A 20,723-nucleotide genomic window follows, 5' to 3' on the forward strand; every position below is an offset into this window, starting at 1 on the left:
GTTTCAAGAGTTAAAAGTAAAACTCAAAACAACAAATATGATACTTTATCACTTTGTTTGAAAATATCCAGAATAAGAAATATACTCTCTTAATCATCTTCCTTAGGTTTAACAAGAGTAACACATTTTTCCAGTCTACTATCTCTGGACAGTTTTCAGTAAATATCCTAAAGGGCACATTTGCTCATGCAAGGATTCACAATGTAAACAACATTTCCATATTTGTAGTGTTTACTGCTCAGTGTTGTCATGGCTTCCCATGACCCTCCCTGCCTCTCTGTCTCTGAGTCACGGAATTTCTCTCTTGGTTTACAGTGTCTTTGAGAGTGGAGGTTTTATGTGCTGTACACCATTGTTTTCTGAGTCCAGCAGTTCACACACTATCACTCTAAAAAAATGCTCATAAAAAGTCTACAGGAAATTTTAGAAAGAAGAGCAAACTAACCAATGGTCACATTTATATTCATACATTATTTTAAAATAATATTAATAAAAATAATAATAGCTAGAGTTTATTATCTTCTTACTATGTGCCCAGAATGGTGCCATGTGGTCTATAGACATTCTTGTATTCAATGTTCCTGTTAACTACATGCAATTTTACTCTTATTGCCATTTATATGTGAGATGTCTAAGGTATAGAAATGTGAAGAAACTACCTTGTTTTTGGCCTACCTGAAAGAGTGGTGTTGAGTCTACTTTAAATCCATCAGATCCAGGTTGATTCACCAGGAGAATGGCCTCTGGGTCATCTGCTGCCAGTTTGGCGTTGAACAGGACATTTCCAAAGCTGGTAGCTTGAGTCTCTGGCTGAGCTTTGTCCTTTAGACAATAAGCAAAACGATAATTACTGTAGATAATGCCAACTTTCAAAAAGGGTACCATGTTTTCCTATTAGTTTTGCACATTGACAAATCACTATAAAATGTCACCATTTGGTTTAATTTCAAATGACGATGTTGCTTTCATCATCATTCTCAAGGTTTGAGCTTGAAAATCAATGTAGTTCACTGTTTGGATTGAAGCACTCACCACAATTTTAAATCTATATAAGAGTGAAGGAGAATCAGCTAAGCAGCCGTATTCCGCGTTCACTGGACTGTATTTGGGAACATAGCCATCAGCTCCTGTGCACAGGAACACCTTCTCAATGCTGCAGTAAAAGGAGTCACCTAGATTCTGGACAGGATCTACCATGACACGACCATAAATTATGTCACCTGAAACAGATGAGGAAATGTTATGTCTGTTGTGTGATATGGTGTGCAACATAGTGCTGCAAATAGGTATGACAACAATGACACATATTATTTACTTTGCTCCCTAATCTGCTATCAAATGTTGAAAACCTGTCTGTGTTAACTTTAGGATCTGTTCCCCTTCCAGGCCTCAGAAAAGATGACTAAAAATGGACCACAAATGACTAATGATTTATTGAGTCTCAGGTGCTCAGCCACTGTTGGGAATAATCTCAAGGTCTGGGGTTTAATTTGACATTTGCAACATCCAATTGTGCTTCAAGTTCAATTTCCATTAATAAATTAATTTGTAAGCTGTAGGCTGCTAATAGAATCACACTAAAAAGCAAACATCAATAAAAAAGTCAAATTAACTTTATTTGCTTTTAAAAGAGGGCTTAATGAAACCCTCTGGTTCTCTATCACTTATTTCATAGCTGTTACTGAACCCATACCATGTATGCGGGGTCTTTTGCTGGGTGCTGAGTTACACACCACTGGTCAAGATAGGGAAAATCTTTGCCTGCAAGGCATTTATAGTCTCATGTCACTGCAGCATTTGAGTCCATGAAAAGTGGAAAAAATATAAGAAAAAAAATCTAGACTTAATTCAAAAGCTATTGAAGTGAGGGAGATAGAGAATAAAAATCAAAATTAAAGAAAAGTCCAGTAACATATATCTAGTTTCAAGGACTCCTCACATCTGCCAAAGTGAATCTCGGTCATATCTTCAAAACTAAAAAAGTAGTTATACTTTCCTCCCTCAAACTCAATTCTAATAAAGCAAAGTATAGCATATACACATTAAAAAACAAATCACTGGTGAAGTGATACCTTCTGCAAAAGCAACATCACTCTCTTGCCCGAATCCCATGGATCCATCAGACAACCAGAGACTCTTCTTGGAGAGCAGGTACATTTGGGTGTTCAAGCTAAACTCAGCTGCCACCGGATCACTGACCTAAAACCAAGCATGAAAGCTCTGTTATGTGTGTTGATAGTTCTGATGGTACACAAACATACTTACATGATACACATGTACTGTACACTGATGTGTGGAAGAATAGATACTGGACTGTGATTTTCATATCTAATCAAGCCAATGTAAGGAATTATAACATTGGTTTTGTCCTTCTTGAGAAAGTAAAAGGGGCTATTTATTTATTTATTTATTTGAGACAGGGGTGGTGAGAGTAAGAAGGAGAGAGGGAGGTGGAGGCTTTCTTCTACTGGTTCATTCCCCAAATGGCTGCAATAACCAGGACAGGGCTGGACCAAAGGCAGGAGATGGGAACTGAATCCAGGTCTCCCACATGGGTAGCAGGAACATGATTACTTGAGTCATCACTGCTCTCTTCCAGTGTATGCATTAGTTTGAAGTGTGTATCAGGAGCTGAAGCCAGGTGTCAAATCTAGGTTCTCTAATATGGTACTCAGACAACTTAACCAGCATTTTAGCCACTGAGCAAATGCCTGCCCCTAATTATTTTTTGAATGGAACTAAATAACACTGCTTGAGCTTATTTTCACTACTTTATAGGGATATATGAAGTATTTATAAATTTCATGGTCAGTGAAAGCCAACATTTAGTGTAAGTTCTGTGACAAAAGGTGCTATCCTACTTCTTTTAATATACCATGGCAATTAGGAATTTTGGAGTGGCTTGAACTACAGAATTTTTATTCTCCTTGATGAGTAATAATAAGACAAAGAACAGAAGAACTTTGAGGAATATTCCCAAAACTCCAAGGCAGTAAACTCCAGGAGACAAGAGCAGATAAGGAAATAACAGTTACAGAAAGTTAACAACAGATAAAGGGCAATTCTTAGTCTTTCCTCCCTTGCTTCCTTTCTTTCTGGACCTCCTTTGCTCTCAGTCATCTGTGCATGAGGAGAAATTGTATTTTCTTTGATGAAAATAAGCCATAACTTCAGCAAAGTGGGGTTTTACAAATCTTGGTATGATAATTCTGTGAGACACACCTGCTGGAATCGGATGTCAAGGTCAAAGGTGACAGGCTCTCTGGGGTTGCAGAGGACTGGCAGGTGGTACTCCTGATTGGATGGGGTGGTGCATGGCACCAGTTTTACAGTATAGGTCCCTGAGTAGTCCCGCACCTTTGAAAAGAAAAGCAGCATGTACAGTTTTCATTGAAAAACTGAAGGTGCAGTCCTTACACAGCAGAAAAGGAAAGCCAAGTCAGAGTCTTGGTCACTTACTGCAAAGTCAGAGACGAAACTCCATTGCTGGATGGGCTGGTTATAGGTCGGCTCACTCCTGATGAGGCGTAGAGAGAAGGTCAGGCCTGGATGGTCAGCTGACATGACCACGGAGCTTGTGAAGGATGCTGCAGAGGAGCCCATCGGACGAACGAATGGTGGTTAAATTTCAAAAGTATCTAACAGCTTAAGACTTTACAAGGTACCTTATCACGTATTATTTGTGTTCATTCTTATACTAAGCCTGTAGAGTATGCATACTGGTATAATCATCTCCATTTTACAGAGGAAGGAACAGGACTGAGAGTGACTCTGCCAAGACCACATGGATTGGATGTGGGACTTCTAGTTTCTAACTCAGCGCCTTTTCCACTCTACAATTCTGTCGAAAGATAACTGCAGAAATGCTCACACTGCGCAGAGCTCCTCTGCAGGGAGTCAGAGCAGCACAATAAAGGCTGATGTGGATGCATTTATTATACACCAAAGCTGCTGAACTTAAAACAGTCTGTTAGCATCTACACAGCTGGGCAAACCCAATTTATGAATGGAATCTAATTTTAATTTGACTGCCTATAATTGTGGCTAAACAATGATCCAGTGTTCTGGCAAGGTAGACATGTGGTAGGGTACTATAAAGACCAGGAAATCCTTGTTTTCCAGACATGTTTTTTTTTTTTTTTTTTTTTTTTTGACAGGCAGAGTGGACAGTGAGAGAGAGAGACAGAGAGAAAGGTCTTCCTTTGCCGTTGGTTCACCCTCCAATGGCCGCCGCTGCAGCCGGCGCACCGTGCTGATCCTGGCAGGAGCCAGGAGCCAGGTGCTTTTCCTGGTCTCCCATGGGGTGCAGGGCCCAAGCACCTGGGCCATCCTCCACTGCACTCCCTGGCCATAGCAGAGAGCTGGCCTGGAAGAGGGGCAACCGGGACAGAATCCGGCGCCCCAACCGGGACTAGAACCCGGTGTGCCGGCGCCGCAAGGTGGAGGATTAGCCTATTGAGCCACGGCGCCGGCCTCCAGACATGTTAATTACGATAAAGCAAAACACTTCTTTCTGGTTTTCTATTTCTTGTATCTCAGTCTCATAAAAATACAATGAACCCTCTTTCTTTCCTAAATCTTCAGCTTTTATCTCCTTTGTTAGAGCTCATACCCTAAATAGAAATGACACGGAGGTAGGGAGTAACAATTTGGCATTCTGCTGTAACATGTAAAGCAGCTTATTATTATGGGAATTAAAATAAAAATAAACTATTTTTAATGAAATAGCCTTCATAATAAAAGCAAAGTTAGACATGGGGAATCAAGGACCGTTGCTTCATTGATATTCAACGCACAGTCCATCACAGTAAAATTGTCTAGCCAATACTTACTACACATAATTAGTTAACATTTGAAATGTAAGTATGAGAATGAAGTGCCACTTCTGACTCTATTATAAAGGTTTCTCAAAGTACCCAGAAAGCAGTTGTGAATACAGAAGTGTTTATTGAATGCACCTCCTGAAATTAAGTTTTTCTGAACAAGGGAAGCAAAACACAGAAAGGAATTATTATTCCCAGGCTTTCAATCTAAAGAAAACTCCACTTAAATGAACCCTGTAGAGACTTTAGAACATTTTCCTCTAATTATTTTGCATCTTCTGTAAAGGTCTTCTACTGATGATTTTAATGAATTATATGAGATGAAGCTGAGCAATGATACAGCCCTCATGGTGATAACTGCATAATGCACTTTGAACATAAGGACATCAGAACTAACAGGGAAGTATGACAGGACATGCGTGAATATGGAAAAACTATACCCTTTTTGTGTGTGGGGAGTCTGCTAATGGCTACGTGGGCTTACCTGGATGTGACAGTACAAATAAGCCATGGAACTGAGCCTCTGTCTTGAAGTTCACTGCCAAGCGCCCCTCCTCACCAATGCGCATGCTGGTTGGGTAAAGAGAGCCTACATTGGGGAGAGCACACAAGGTGGAAATATAAGTGGTCAGAGATTCATCACGTACAGATTCCTTCCACAAATTAGTTTTGGTTTGGATTGTCTGAAACTATTCTAGGCCAAGGGTATTATCATTTGAATTCTGAATAAGAGAGGCAGAGTTTCTTTGTTTTCTTTTTTAAGGAGAAAAGACGTCTTAAATGCAAGCAAAATGAATTATGAAATACACAGATTTACTGTAATAGTTCAACTTTCTTTGTTTTTAAAGTTTTCATCTGGAAGAATAAAACAGTAAATTGAGAGACATGATAAATGAATGTGTCAAAATTGTGGCAATTTGGACAGTTAATTGGAAATGGTTTGAGTCCTCCAGAATGATCCCAAATTTGGTAGGTGTATAAAAATCTCTGAAGCCTTCCCAAATAACAGTTTGACAAAATTTGGCTACAGATGTAAGAAAGAAATAACCAGTCATTCAGTGGAAGTTACAAACACCAAGGACCACAGGAAAGATCCTCACTCAGATTCACTTAAATATTCACCTAAGGCAGGATACGGAATGAAAACGTTTGAAGTAAGCTGGAATTGTTATTCAGAGTGACAGCATAACCCATCACATAGCTCTAAGGTAATTTTACTCTGCTTAAGATAGTGGATCTTTATCAGAGATGTACTGTTAACTTTGTCTTCTATCTGGCCGGTAAAACGTAGTGCTGGCATGAAACTACAGACATGCATAGTATCAGAATGGTAAGGCATGTCTGAAAGCAAAAAGCACTAATTTTATGAATGGATTAACGAGCTCTGTGCTGTGGACTGTGACTTATGACTGACATGGAGACTGAAAGGTGTTGTAGATGCTGATGTGCTGGACAGTCACATTCACTACCAGTCTCCCAAGTTTCCAGTAAAGTAGAAGACTAAGAGGTTTAAAATGGAAAGAGATACTACTTTTATCTGTCATCAGAGGAAATTAAATCCCAGAATGATTAAACAGAATGCTTGAGATCACACAGCCAGTTGGTTGTAGAATCAAAATTAGAATCCAGAGCATGATTTATACTGGACTTGATAATGCACCTCTCATTTTAGGAAACAAAAATGAGAGTTTAACCCTTGAATTCACTCCTTATTTTCAATTGGAACTTCCTTTAGGCAGAACTCAGAGAAATTCATATTTTGTGCTGCATGGCACATAAATGATCAATTACCCAAGATAGACAGTAAAACAGAAAGAACCATGGAATGTAGAATTATATTTAATAGTCACATATTATGCAAAATTTGAGCCACTAGTATGATTTTGTTAAAATAGTTTTTCCATTACAAAGCTGAAATGATATGATTGCATAGAAAAACAAAAGAGATCAAAAGTTTCTTCTTTAATTTTTAGCTACAGTAAAAAAAAAAATCCTCTTATGCAGATAGGTAAGAAAATTAGCATTTTCCAAGTCTGATAAACCTACCTTGGAGTTCTGCCTCTGGTGGACTGCCAATCCCATCATTCCACAAGATGGCAGTGTCATACACAAAAGTTAGACGGAGCTCCGACTTCAAGTCAAAATGCTGCCAGCCTCCTACCCCCACAGGTGAATGGAACACATAGGAAACATACAGAGGGACTCGAAGGGTCACATAGGACTGTACAAGGTTCAGCACCTAAAACAATAACATTATATTTATTAATACTATTGAGTATTAACTAAACAATCCTAATTTTGTACAAACTATTTTTTTCCTTTGACTTAACTGAAGATTTTGAGTAATTATTGAGGAAAGAAAATGATAGTATTTTACACTATTTCCTCCTCTGCATTTAAATTGGGATCAATTAAATACCTGTAAATACTACCCCCATTTGCAACAAAGGATATTTACTAGAAATTAAGATAAACAGTATTATTTGGAGCCTACAATACTCAGTTCTTTTTATTTTATTGCAGCTTTATTAAGATATATATATATAATGTCATGATAGATATATATTTTGAATTATATATATATGTAGTTTGTACACCTTATAATTCACCTATTTAAAGCAGACTATTTGAAGGTTCTTAGTATTTTTAAGTACTTGTACAACCATCATCATAATCAATTTTAGAACATTGTCATCACCTCTAAAAGGAACTCCATACTTACTAACAGTCTCCTCCTATGTCCCCCAATCCCTGACAATCACTCAATATATTTGCATATTCTGCGCATTTCATATCATTAGCATTATACAATATATGATCATTTGTGATGGACTTTTTCAGTTAGCATAATATTTTCAATGAGTAGCCATGTTGTATTATGCTTCAATATTTCATTCTCTTTTACTACTGAGCAGCAGCCATTGTACGGTTGTATTACATTTTATTTATCTACTTATTCATTGATGGACATTTGAGTTATTTCTAGTTTTTGACTATTATTGAATAATGAGGAAGATTAAAATAGGAAAGTCCAGAGCAAATAGGTTTAGTAATTACATGTAACACTGAACAAATTTCAGGAATAATTAGCTGAAGTAAAGTGTCTTATTTTGAATTCTGTATGTTCCTTCTTTAGGTATTCAACAGATGGACTTAAGGTAGTGCAGAATAAACTTAAGTTTATTTACTCAATACCTACACTTTTCAGACATTGTACTAAGTTACCAGTAATTTAATGTTTTCACTCTCCTCCATAATTATACTTATAGGTACAAGGGTAGTTCATAAAGTTCATGAAAAAATGGAATAAATTTATTTGGGTACAAAGACATTTCAAAATCCATGCAGAGTCTTTCCTTCCTTCCTTCCTTCCTTCCTTCCTTCCTTCCTTCCTTCCTTCCTTCCTTCCTTCCTTTCTTTCTTTTGATAGGCAGAGTGGACAGTGAGAGAGAGACAGAGAAAAAGGTCTTCCTTTTGCCGTTGATTCACACTCCAATGGCCGCCGCGGCCAGTGCACCACGCTGATCCGAAGCCAGGAGCCAGGTTCTTCTCCTGGTCTCCCATGGGGTGCAGGGCCCAAGCACCTGGGCCATCCTCCACTGCACTCCCGGGCCACAGCAGAGAGCTGGCCTGGAAGAGGGGCAACTGGGACAGAATCCAGCGCCCCAACCGGGACTAGAACCCGGTGTGCTGGCGTCACAGGCGGAGGATTAGCCTAGTGAGCTGTGGCGCCAGCGAGAGTCTTTTCAAAACACAGGTTTTCCATGAACTTTTTGTAGACCCCATCTATGTATGTATTTAAATTTTTTTGCATTAAAATCTTTTCTCTTTTAATCCCATTTTCTAGGAATCTAGAAATGGATGGATGGATGGATGGATGGATAGATGATAGAAAAAATACATTTCAGAGAAATAAAGCAAATTTCTCATAGAATTCTTTACACCTTCTGACTGCCAATATTAGAACTCAGCTTTGGCCTATGTCTTTCTGCTCTGTCACAGTTCATTATATTCTAAATAAAAGTGAGGGCAGTTTTAAGGTCATTGAACAAAGGCTATATTTAATTCTCATAGCTCTGCAGAATAAAGTGCAAATAAAATTAGCTGCTTTTACACAGGAGGAAACAAACTTAGCTCAGAACACCCACACTCCTCAGTTTTCTGAGTTGGGCTATCTCAGTTTTCTAGTTCTCTTTACACACTGAACTGAAACTGGAATCATAAATATGAGTTAGTAAAATATTTAAATCATGAAAATTCTAATTTATATTATCATGGAATTAAAGGTTAACTCCTCTTCCATTTCTTGGCTATCCTGAATAGTGTTGCAATAAATGCAGTAGTGCACAGTGTACCTCTTTGACAGCTGATTTAATTTCACTTAGATATAAAACCAATAATGGGATTGTCAAATCACAATTCTTTGAGCTGTATCTATCTTTAGGTTTTTTTTTTGAGGAACCTTCATATTTTTTCCACAATGGCTGAACTAATTTACATTCTCACATGTGGAAGAAATATAAGTGCCCATCCACTGATGAATGGATAAAGAAAATGTGGTATATAGACACAATGGAATTTTACTTAGCCAGAAAATAGATGAAATCTTGTCATTTACAACAACATGAATGGAACTTGAAGTCATAATGTCATGTGAAATAAACAAAGCACATACAGACAAATCACATGATGTCAGTTATATGAGGAGTCTGAAAATGGTTGATTTCTTTGAAGTTAAAAGTATAATCGTGGCCGGCGCTGCGGCTCAATAGGCTAATCCTCCACCTGTGGCGCCAGTACCCGGGGTTCTAGTCCCGGTAGGGGCGTCAGATTCTGTCCCTGTTGCTCCTCTTCCAGGCCTGCTCTCTGCTGTGGCCCTGGAGTGCAGTGGAGGATGACCCAAGTGATTGACAGGCAGAGTGGACAGTTAGAGAGACAGAGAGAAAGGTCTTCCTTTTCCGTTGGTTCACACTCCAATGGCTGCCACAGACAGTGTGCTGCAGCCGGTGCACCGCGCTGATCCCAAGCCAGCAGCCAGGTGCTTCTCCTGGTCTCCCATGCGGGTGCAGGGCCCAAGCACTTGGGCCATCCTCCACTGCTTTCCCGGGCCACAGCAGAGAGCTGGCCTGGAAGAGGGGCAACCGGGACAGAATCCGACACCCCGACCGGGACTAGAACCCTGTGTGCCGGCGTCGCAGGTGGAGGATTAGCCTAGTGAGCCGCGGCGCTGGCTGAAGAATTGTTTTTAAAGTGTAGTGTTAATAATCTGGCAGTGTAATAGAGAGTAATTATGTCAATCCATATGTCACTGGTAATTGATATTAATATTTCATCCTGTGATTTTAAGAAACCATTATTTTTTAAAAGAAAATTAATAGGAATAAATTTCCAGTTAAGTTTTTACAAATGAAGAGCAATTTTTGCCAGTGTTATTCTCTATTTATCAAATGTTATAGAGTGTACTATATTCACATCTTACAAATAAGTTAATTTTTATTTGATTTCATTTGATTTTTGGAGTAGAATCTAATCATTCCTGAGCAAAGAGACAGCATCTTATTACATTTTCTTATTATGCAGGGCCAGGTCTCCTTTCTGTCTGCCTATAATCTCTGTCTAGAAGACTGAGTCTAAATGGAGCTAACTAAATCATCCTGCTCACGTACCTGAATATTCCTCCCAAACTGAAGAACAAAATGTAATAGATTTAACACCTAGATGTCATCTTAAAGAGCACTTGATTTTCTTTCCACTTGGGACACAAGACTTTTTAAGGTATTTATTTACACTAGAGTAAATATATGCCAAAATTAAACAGAGACACAATGCATGACTTCACATGTCCTTATTCATATTTGAAATTTCAGCAACAAAAGAAACCCTAAATTCCATATTTAGCTGGCGCCGTGGCTCACTAGGCTAATCCTCCGCCTTGCGGTGCCGGCACACCAGGTTCTAGTCCTGGTCGGGGTGCCGGATTCTGTCCTGGTTGCCCCTCTTCCAGGCCAGCTCTCTGCTGTGGCCCGGGAGTGCAGTGGAGGATGGCCCAAGTGCTTGGGCCCTGCACCCCATGGGAGACCAGGAGAAGCACCTGGCTCCTGCCATCGGATCAGCTCAGTGTGCTGGCCACAGCGCGCCAGCCGCGGCAGCCATTGGAGGGTGAACCAACGGCAAAGGAAGACCTTTCTCTCTGTCTCTCTCTCTCACTGTCCACTCTGCCTGTGAAAAAAAATCCATATTTAATGGGAAGGTGTAAAATGCAAATGTCCTGGAAAAGGTGATACAAAATTACATTAGCACTACCAGTGGCAAGTGTATATTTAGTGTATATTATCTGCCCAAGGGACATGAGATTTGCCTAAGGGACATATGAAAACCTGCTAATTTGTGTGTGACATAGGTTGAAAGAGAATGAACAGGAAGAAAGATGTGTGTTTCAAAAGAACAATTTTACTCTTTGGTGATAACTAGTGTTTAGGAAAATTCCAGTAGATTCATTTCTTTACTTATTCGGGGCATGCACTTGTAACTATCCAATTTACATATTCTGTTATTGAAACTAAAATTCATATAGAAGTAGGCTATATAAATTCACACACACACATATGTATAAACAAATCTAGATTTACCTTGTTCCTTTATAATTTTCACTTGACTAATGGTATATTTTACAATTGGGGAACTTAAGCCAGGGAGAATGTAATTGACTTGCCCAAGATTATTCAGTATAATCAAGATTAATGTCCAATTATCTCGACCTCTGCTGCTCAATCAATATAATGTGAGTCACACATATAATTTTAAATTTTCTCTTAGCCACAGTTAGGGAAGTAAAGAGAAACAAGTGAAATAAATTTTGATAATATAGTTCACGTTATCCAGAATACCACACATTACATCTTAATATGTAATCAATATAAGCTAATTTTGAAAAGACATATATATATATATATTCAGTTTAAGTCTTTGAAATCTGGCATGTATTTTATATTTATATCTCATCTCAATTCTGCCTAGCCCAATTTGGAGTGCTCAATAGCCACTATTAAATGAAAGAGCATATCCCGGTTGCCCCTCTTCCAAGCCAGCTCTCTGCTGTGACCCGGGAAGGCAGTGGAGGATGGCCCAAATGCTTGGGCCCTGCACCCCATGGGAGACCAGGAGAAGCACCTGGCTCCTGCCTTCAGATCAGCGCAGTGCGCCGTCCATTGGAGGGTGAACCAATGGCAAAGGAAGACCTTTCTCTCTGTCTCTCTCTCTTACTGTCCACTCTGCCTGTCAAAAAAAAAAAAAAAAAATGGAAGAGCATATATCAAGACTTCCATACCCAAGGTCTTTCAAGTAGACTAAGCATATTGAAACCAATGATCATTTAAAAATATTTCTCCAAAACATGTATACCCTACCTTTATGTGGAATATGTGGTTGGTGCTTACATCACAGATTGAAAACTGATCCAGAGCAGTCAGAATTTTAGCTGAGGGCTACCACTAGTGTATGTGTCCTTTTGTTGCAATGTGTGTTGCCAGAAGCATGCTTATGTCATCAAGATAGTAGTGTTTGTGAAGGTGGTATTTGCAAAGATGGCTCATTGCTCTCAATAGTTCAAGATCTCGATAAAATGTTTACTTTGCCACTTAGTTGAAATTGTTTTAATAAGTGAGAATTCTTAGCCAAGTTCTCTGAAAAACATCAGACTACATATCCAGGAACATGTGCAAAAAAGAGAACTTCCGAGGGTCTGTGGCTTAAACAGGGGTCAATATTAGCTCACATATTCATTATAATTAAGGTTAACTCCACGGGGTATTTTACAAATATATAAAAAAATCTAAATAATCAATAATAGACAGAGGATTAAAATAATTATGATAGTATGCTCACAAGGGGATCTTATATAAAGATCAAAAGTCAAGTACTTCAAGAATATTTCTTGGACAGAAGCAGCCAAGAGACAGAGCAGACAGCAATTTGGAGGTGGAGGTGAGACCACACTGCAGCAATCCATGGTGATACAGACGAAGGCAGAGCATGGTGTGAGTAAGGCCTGGAGCCCTCGGGGCTAGTGTTAACTGCAGACCCAGTGTAAGTAAAAGGAGCACATTTATCTCAACCCATCCCCTTCACAGTGGCACCTACTGCCCAGCTGAGAAAGAACAAGAGCTATTTTGGGCTTGTGCAGCAGCTGCAGAAGCCTTTGTGCATGTCACAGCAACTGGCTGAGACAGGACGCCATCTTCTTGGCAGTACTGGTGGCAGTGGTGGGTAGAGGGCAACATTTGGCTGTTCACTTCTGTGTATGTGTGTGATCCAGAGATCCTAGTTGAGGGAAAAATTCATAGTCTCCACTGACTGAGTTGGCTGGGAGGATTGACAGGTATCTGGGCACATACATAGAACTGTGAGGTGTCCCCAGCCTCCTAAAATCATAGGCTCTGGGGCTCAAGCTGCCTAAGAGGAGCTGGCTCAGGGAACATTTGACTCTCTGTGGACAGGACAGGATGGAAGGGCAGAACAGAACCCCCACATCCAGCAACTCTGGGAGCCTTGTGTGCTAAGACTGAGGGGACTGGGTGGCTTCACAAGAGGATTCAGGGTATAGATGGGTCTCCAGGCAACCACTGGGTGTGGCTCCACATGCTTGGAGCTCCTTTGTTGCCTGGGGTGGGTCACTGAAGTGGGAACCATGCTCAGAGTGAGGACTGTGTAGATCATTTATGTGGTTCACACAGCAGTGTGAATGAGTGCTGAATCCACTCGGGGATAACACCCAGGCACTGCTTAGCTTGGAAGCGAGGAGGTGAAAGGGTGACCACACCCACAGAGACGACCATTACCCTCCTTCTGTTAACAAGAGGAAGTAAGTCTATCACGCCAATTTGGGTGTTATCCTGGATTCTCACCCCAACCTGAAGCACTGACCAGAGCTCCCTGGCCACACTCACCACACACTTCTTGGTATTCACTGAAAGTGCAGACATTCCACTAAGCCACAAAGGAATAGTTCAAAGATAAAAACCATCAGAGGAAAAAAGCTAAAAAGTAACTCAACAAATGCCTAAAAGTAAATGAAGAAATTAAAGAAATAAAAATAAGGAAGACATCATGACCCTCTACCCGCAAAAGGAACACAGTGACATTTCAATATTAGAATGTGAAGATGAAGAGATTGATGAAATGCCAGAAACGGAATTCAGAAGATTAATCATAGGATTACTTAAAGGCATTCAGGAGCAAATTCACAAACTAAAGAGAACTGTACATGACATGAATGAAAAATTTTCCCATGAAGTTGAGATTTTAAAGAGAAATCAAAATGAAATATTACAAATGAAGAATTCAGTAGATCAAATAAAAAATTGGTGGAAAGCCTTAAAAATGAGTTGATGAGGCAGAAGAAAGAATTTCCAAGCTGAAGACAAGTCTTTGGAAATCATACAGTCAGACCAAAAGAAAAAAAAAGGAGAAATTAGAAAATTAAAAATAGTGTTGGAGATTTACTATCAAATGACTCAATGTGTGGGTTTTAGGAGTTCTTAAAGGTGTGGAAAGAGAGAATTGACTAGAAGGCCTATTTAATGAAAAAATTATAGAAAACTTCCCCAATTTGGAGAAAGAAAGGGACATTCAACTACAGGAAGCACATAGAACTCCTAATAGACATGTTTAGAAAACAACTTCACCACAACACATTTAGTAAAACTTTCAAGAGTAAAACAGTCATCTTGAATGTAAATTGCTTCAACTCTCTGGTTAAAAGATGTAGACTGGCTGAAACGATTAAAAAACAAGACCTATCTATTTGCTCACCAACAAAGAAACCTGCAGAACAAAAGTGAATGGATGGAAAAGATATTCCATGCTAATGGAAAGTAAAAGTGGGAAGATGTAGCGATACTAATGTCAGACAAAATAGACTTTAACACAAAAACTTTTAAAAGAGAAGAAGAAGAAGGGCACTGTGTAATGATTAAGGGATCAATTTAACAGGAAGATATGAATATAATAAATGTATATGCACCCAATTACAGGTGCCTGGCTATTTAAAAGAAATGTTAGTGATCTAAGGGAGACATAGACTCCATTACAGTAGTAATGGGGACTACAATACCCCACTTTCATAAATGGACATTTCAAATAGAGATAAAATCAACAAAGAACTAAACTAATCAACACTTTGGACCAAATTGAACTAACTGATATATACAGAACTCATCAACCACAGTTGCAGAATATACATTCTTCTCATCAATGCATGGAACTTTCTTTATGATAGGTCACATGATAGACTACAACGGAATTAGCTTGACATCAACAATTCAAAAATGTCTAGCTCATATGCAAACATATGGAGACTGAACAACATGCTCCTGAATGAACAGTGAGTCATAGAAGAAATCAAAAGAGAAATCAAAAAACTTCTGGAAATGAATGAAGTAGGCAATACATTATATCAAAACTTATGGGGTACAGCAAAAGCAGTGTTAAGAGGCAAGTTTATAGCAATTGGTGCCTACATGAAAAAAAATTGGAAAGGTGCCAAATAAATGAGCTATTAGTGCATCTCAAGGACCTATAAAAATTACAACAAACCAAATCCCTAGTTAGTAAGAGGAAAGAAATAATTAAAATCAGAGAAGAAATAAACAAAATTGAAACATCACCTAAACCAGAAGAAGCTGTAACAGAGAAAAAAACTATAGATCAATATTCCTGATGAACATTTGTAAAAATCCTCAACAAAATATTAACTAATTGAATCCAACAACACATCAGAAAGATAATTTACTTGGACCACATGGGATTTATCACTGGTATGCAGGGAAGTTTCAACATTTGAAAATCAATGTGAAACATCACATTAACACACACTGAAGAACAAAAACCATATGGTTATCCCAGTAGATGCAGAGAAAGCATTTGATAAAATTAAACATCCTTTCATGATGAAAGGTATAGAAGGGTATAGAAGGAACATTCCTTTACACAATAAAAGCTATTTATTACAACCCATGGCCAATATCCTGTTGAATGGGGAAAAGCTGAAAGCATTTTCCCCTGACACCCAGAACCAGACAAGGATGTCCACTCTCATCATTGCATTTAATATAGTCCTGAAAGTTTTATCCAGAGCCATTAGGCAAGAAAAAGAAATTAAAGGGATATAAATAGGAAAGGAATAAGTCAAACTATTCCTGTTTACAGATGACATGATTCTATATATAGGGGATCCAAAGACTCCACTTACAGACTATAGTGGCTTACATATAAAAGAGAAGTAGTGTAGTGAGTGTACAATAATGGGATAAAAGAGATGACATCTAAGTATATTCTACTTCAAATTTCCATGTTTCTAAATAACAAACAGTAAAAGGGAGGTAATTTTTTTTTCCTCAAACAAAGCAACTAAAATAATACGTTTACTTTTCCAAAAGCATACAGTGCCTCCTCACAAACTGATTACGATTTCAAGTTTTGTTAATTTTTTAAGTTTGAGTCCTCACTGTTGTCTCCTGGGGTCTGCGTTCACAGAAAGCTGAAGGCAGGAACCTGGGCTAGGAATGGATTCAGGCAATCCACTGTGGGACGTGGGCATCTTAACCAGCACCTTTAGCTCCAGGCCAAATGCCTTCCTCTTAATTTCATGTTTCAAGTGCAAACTGTAATTAGGGCTGCATTGCTGCAGCTTATTCATGCACGTGGAAAAACCTTATCAGTTGCTGTTTATTTAACAAGGTGAGAGTTGGAATTCAGACTTTGCAATACAGCAAGTGAGGCTGATGAAAGGTGACATGAACTGCAGTCTTGTTTTCCAAGATTGTTTTCAAAAGAAAAGCTAACAAAACTACCCAGTGTGTTTTTCATCTTTTTCCCCGATGGTTCTAAAAACTTAGTTTACCTTCAATAACCACTTTTACACCAAAAGTATTTTTACTGCATACCCAAACAACTTTAAATTTTATTTACAAGACATGTTGTGCATAAAGGTGGAGTAAAATAATTTATTTAATCTATTTTTCTTTTCCTTCTATTTATCTGCATTTCTATTTCAGAAGCCAACTATTTAAAATGATTTTAGAGTTGAATATCATTTAGATAAATTCCAAACTTCTTTTACTTGGTAAGAAAAGTTCTTAACTTCCCAAGAGTGATCTGACTTGTAAAACTCTACTTTGTTGGCATACAGAGTTCATGTCTGTTGTCCTTGTTATGATTCCTGGCACAGAGTGTTTATTAAATATTTCTAAAATGAATGAATGCACAAATGAGTAAGAGGGTAAAAGCAGATATATCTCAATACCAACCAATGCTAACTGGTCAAACTGTATAAAACCTTATCAAACTTCATTGCTGGTAATAGACTCCTGGATTGTTCAGGTGATTCTTTCCTCTGAGAGTTCTTTTATTTATTTATTTATTTGAGAGGTAGAGTTACAGAGAGAGAAGGAGAGGCTGAGAGAAAACTGAGAGTTCTTTCTTACATGTTAAATAATCTGAGAGACTGGGGAAGACATAACTCTTTCAGGGTGTCAGAAACATCTGCATTCACACACACACACACACACACACACACACACACTGGCAACAACCTGGCAATATTGTGTGGAGCTACAAAGAACACATAGAGAAAAACATCAGTCTCCATCGTGTTGTTCCTGGCAGAAGCCATTAGCAGCTAATAAAATTTGTTTGCACAGGGATTACATGCCAAGTCTAGGAACTGATTAGTGGAGGCACAAAATCTTCTAGGTGGTTGGACAGGGCTCTGTGGAATTGCAGAAATCTTCAGGCTGGGGCCGACAGCAGCTTCTGCAGGTGCAGTAGCCTGGAGTGGTCAATGAAATCACGAAGCTGCTCTGAAGCACAGATAGCCCATGATGAAGGTTCATCTGTATTTTTCCCATTTTCTAATTTAAATGCATAATTGTGAATGTTTGTTAAGACTCTCACAAAATTCTAAAGTTGAATCTATTTACCAAGCATTTGGTTTGCTTTTCTTCAGTTGCCATCTCATGACACACACACACATACATACCTTTAAAACTGATCTGCTGGGGTGCCATGGGTTAAGCTACCACCTGAAATGCTGACATCCCAATATGGGCACTGATTTGAGTTCTGGCTGCTCCACTTTGATTCCATCTCCCTGCTAATGCACCTGAGAAAGCAACAGAAGATGTCCCAAGTGCTATGACACCTGCACCTGTGTGGGAGAGCCAGATGGAGTTCCTGGCTCCTAGCTTTGGAGCTCCTAGCCATTTAGGGAGTGAACCAGAGGATGGAAGATGTTTCTGTCCCTCTTTCTGTAATCCTGCCTTTCAAATAGATACACAAATATTTAAACAAAACTGAACTGCTGTACCTAGATGAAGCTATAGACTCCTGCTGTTGGGATTTGAGTCTTCACTGCTTTACCAACAGTGGATATGGATGCCATCTGACACATATTTTCACTACTAAGGTTGGGTAGCATTCTTGTAGGAGAGCATCAACAGCCATGGGGAGAATCAATGTTTAAGCTACAGGAAGCTCATAGGAGAAAATGGGATGGACATTTCCCTAGCTTAAGTTTCACTCCAAGAGAATAAGCAGTATGTTTCATTAGCTTGTAGTATATTTAGATTATACTGAGGGCTTTAACATTTATAACAAGATCCGGAAATCTCAACAACTGTGAATTTTGTTACCTTTGTGCTATTGGTTATCATGATTATGCTATTCAACTAATTTTCAAGAATGCAAAAGGAGAAAAATTATTTTAAAAGAAACTCATGGAATGAGTTAGCCATTGCTGTTTACCAAGATGGCAAGAAAGGCGAAGGACACTCCTGCCCCCTCCCAAAGCCAAAGTCAAAGCAAAGGCTTTGAAAGTCAAGAAGGCAGTGCTAAAAGGTGTTTACAACCATACAAAAAAGAAGATCCACATGTCACCCACATTTCAGCAGCCCAAGATACTATGCGTCTGGTGGCAACCCCAAATATCCTCAGAAGAGCTTCCCCAGGAGAAATAAGCTTGACTACTACACCATCATCAAGTTTCCCCTAACCACATAGTCCGCTATGAAGAAGACAGAAGACAACATCATGCTCGTGTTCATTGTGGATGTCAAGGCAAACAAGCACTAGATCAAAAACAGGCTAACTGGCCATCTACTTAAGAAGGTAATACAAACTACTAAAGAATTAGATTATTCTTAATACTCTCTCTTAATTTAGTGTCATGTAACATAAGGCCTTTGGGCAATGAGATTTAACTGAAATCTGCAGTTGCCAGTTTTTACCTCATGGAGCAGAATTGTTGGCAGCTCAGCTACAGTAGCCAAGCAATGACATCCCTGCTAGCAGAGGTCATGGGAAGAACAAAAATTACTGAACTGAAGTAATTTAATAGTCCTCTAAAATAAAAGGGTGCAGCAACATATGGTCAGTTTTGCTGAACATCTTATATTCACATTTAGTCTGAGGAGTTAACACTTTAAAGAGCAAGCTTTGCATGCAAAATGAGCTTAACACACTGGAAAGGTGGATAGGTATAATAGGATAAAGCTGAGAGGGAGAAAGAGAGGGAGCAAGAGAATGAGAGAGAAATCTTTTATTGTCAGTTTACTGCCCAGATTCTCACAACAGCTGGGACTAGGCCAGGATGAGGCCAGTAGGATGGAACTCAGTCTGAGTCTCTCACATGCATGGCATGGACTTGAGTACTGGAGCCATTACTGCTGCCTCCCAGGATACACATTAGGAGGAGACTAGAATCAGGAGGGGAGTCAGAACGCATACCCAGCTACTCCAATTTGAGATGTGGGCATCCCAAGCAGCATCTTTGCAGCTAGGCTAGCTGCTTGCCCTCAGAAATGTTCTTTATAATAACAATGGGCCATAAACTACACAGACCCACAGAAGAGCTCCCCTGTATGATATGATTCCATTAAAGGAGAATTGAACTATAATGTGATCCTATTTATATATCCAATGTAGTTTATGACAAACAGATTGTGAGACTTGGGAAAGTCCCTGAGAGAAGAGCAAGCAGAAAGAAAATACATATGATTTAACAATGGATTGAAAATAGGCTCTGTGAGGGAGCACTAAAAAATGAGTGACATTTGGTCCATAAAGGAAAAGGCTGAGGATGATTTTTCATAAAGTCTTTATTTTAATTCTGGGGATAAGATGCTTATTCTTCTCTCTCTCCCTCTCTCCCTCTCTCCCTCTCTCTCTCTCTCTCTCTTTCTTTTTTTTTTTTTTTTTTTTTGACAGGCAGAGTGGACAGTGAGAGAGAGAGGAGAGAGACAGAGAGAGAAAGGTCTTCCTTTGCCGTTGGTTCACCCTCCAATGGCCGCCACTGCAGCCGGCGCACCGCGCTGATCCTGGCAGGAGCCAGGAGCCAGGTGCTTTTCCTGGTCTCCCATGGGGTGCAGGGCCCAAGCACCTGGGCCATCCTCCACTGCACTCCCTGGCCATAGCAGAGAGCTGGCCTGGAAGAGGGGCAACCGGGACAGAATCCGGCGCCCCAACCGGGACTAGAACCCGGTGTGCCGGCGCCACAAGGTGGAGGATTAGCCTATTGAGCCACGGCGCCGGCTTCTTTCTTTCTTTCTTTCTTTCTTTCTTTCTTTCTTTGACAGGCAGAGTGGAGAGTGAGAGAGAGAGACAGGGAGAAAGGTCTTCCTTTACCGTTGGTTCACACTCCAATGGCCGCTGCAGCTGCTGCACCGCGCTGATCCGAAGCCAGGAGCCAGGTGCCCCTCCTGGTCTCCCATGCAGGTGCAGGGCCCAAGCACTTGGGCCATCCTCCACTGCACTCCCGGGCCATAGCAGAGAGCTAGACTGGAAGAGGGGCAACCGGGACAGAATCCAGCACCCTGACTGGGACTAGAACCAGGTGTGCTGGCAATG

General features: G+C 39.6%; 1 protein-coding gene across 1 annotated transcript in view; it reads right to left on the reverse strand.

Annotated features, from left to right (window-relative positions):
- Nucleotides 1-20,723, reverse strand: part of FREM2 (FRAS1 related extracellular matrix 2) — a 219,466-nt gene that overhangs the window by 3,629 nt on the left and 195,114 nt on the right. The window contains exons 17-23 of the mRNA XM_017350619.3: nucleotides 6,870-7,062; nucleotides 5,308-5,412; nucleotides 3,460-3,587; nucleotides 3,223-3,357; nucleotides 2,073-2,199; nucleotides 1,033-1,220; nucleotides 676-822 (exon numbers count right to left, since the gene is read on the reverse strand). Coding sequence (XP_017206108.3) covers nucleotides 676-822; nucleotides 1,033-1,220; nucleotides 2,073-2,199; nucleotides 3,223-3,357; nucleotides 3,460-3,587; nucleotides 5,308-5,412; nucleotides 6,870-7,062 — 1,023 coding nt within the window. The remainder of the gene's footprint in view (nucleotides 1-675; nucleotides 823-1,032; nucleotides 1,221-2,072; nucleotides 2,200-3,222; nucleotides 3,358-3,459; nucleotides 3,588-5,307; nucleotides 5,413-6,869; nucleotides 7,063-20,723) is intronic.

Source organism: Oryctolagus cuniculus, chromosome 9 (genome assembly GCF_964237555.1).
Source record: "Oryctolagus cuniculus chromosome 9, mOryCun1.1, whole genome shotgun sequence".
Lineage (NCBI taxonomy): Eukaryota > Metazoa > Chordata > Mammalia > Lagomorpha > Leporidae > Oryctolagus > Oryctolagus cuniculus.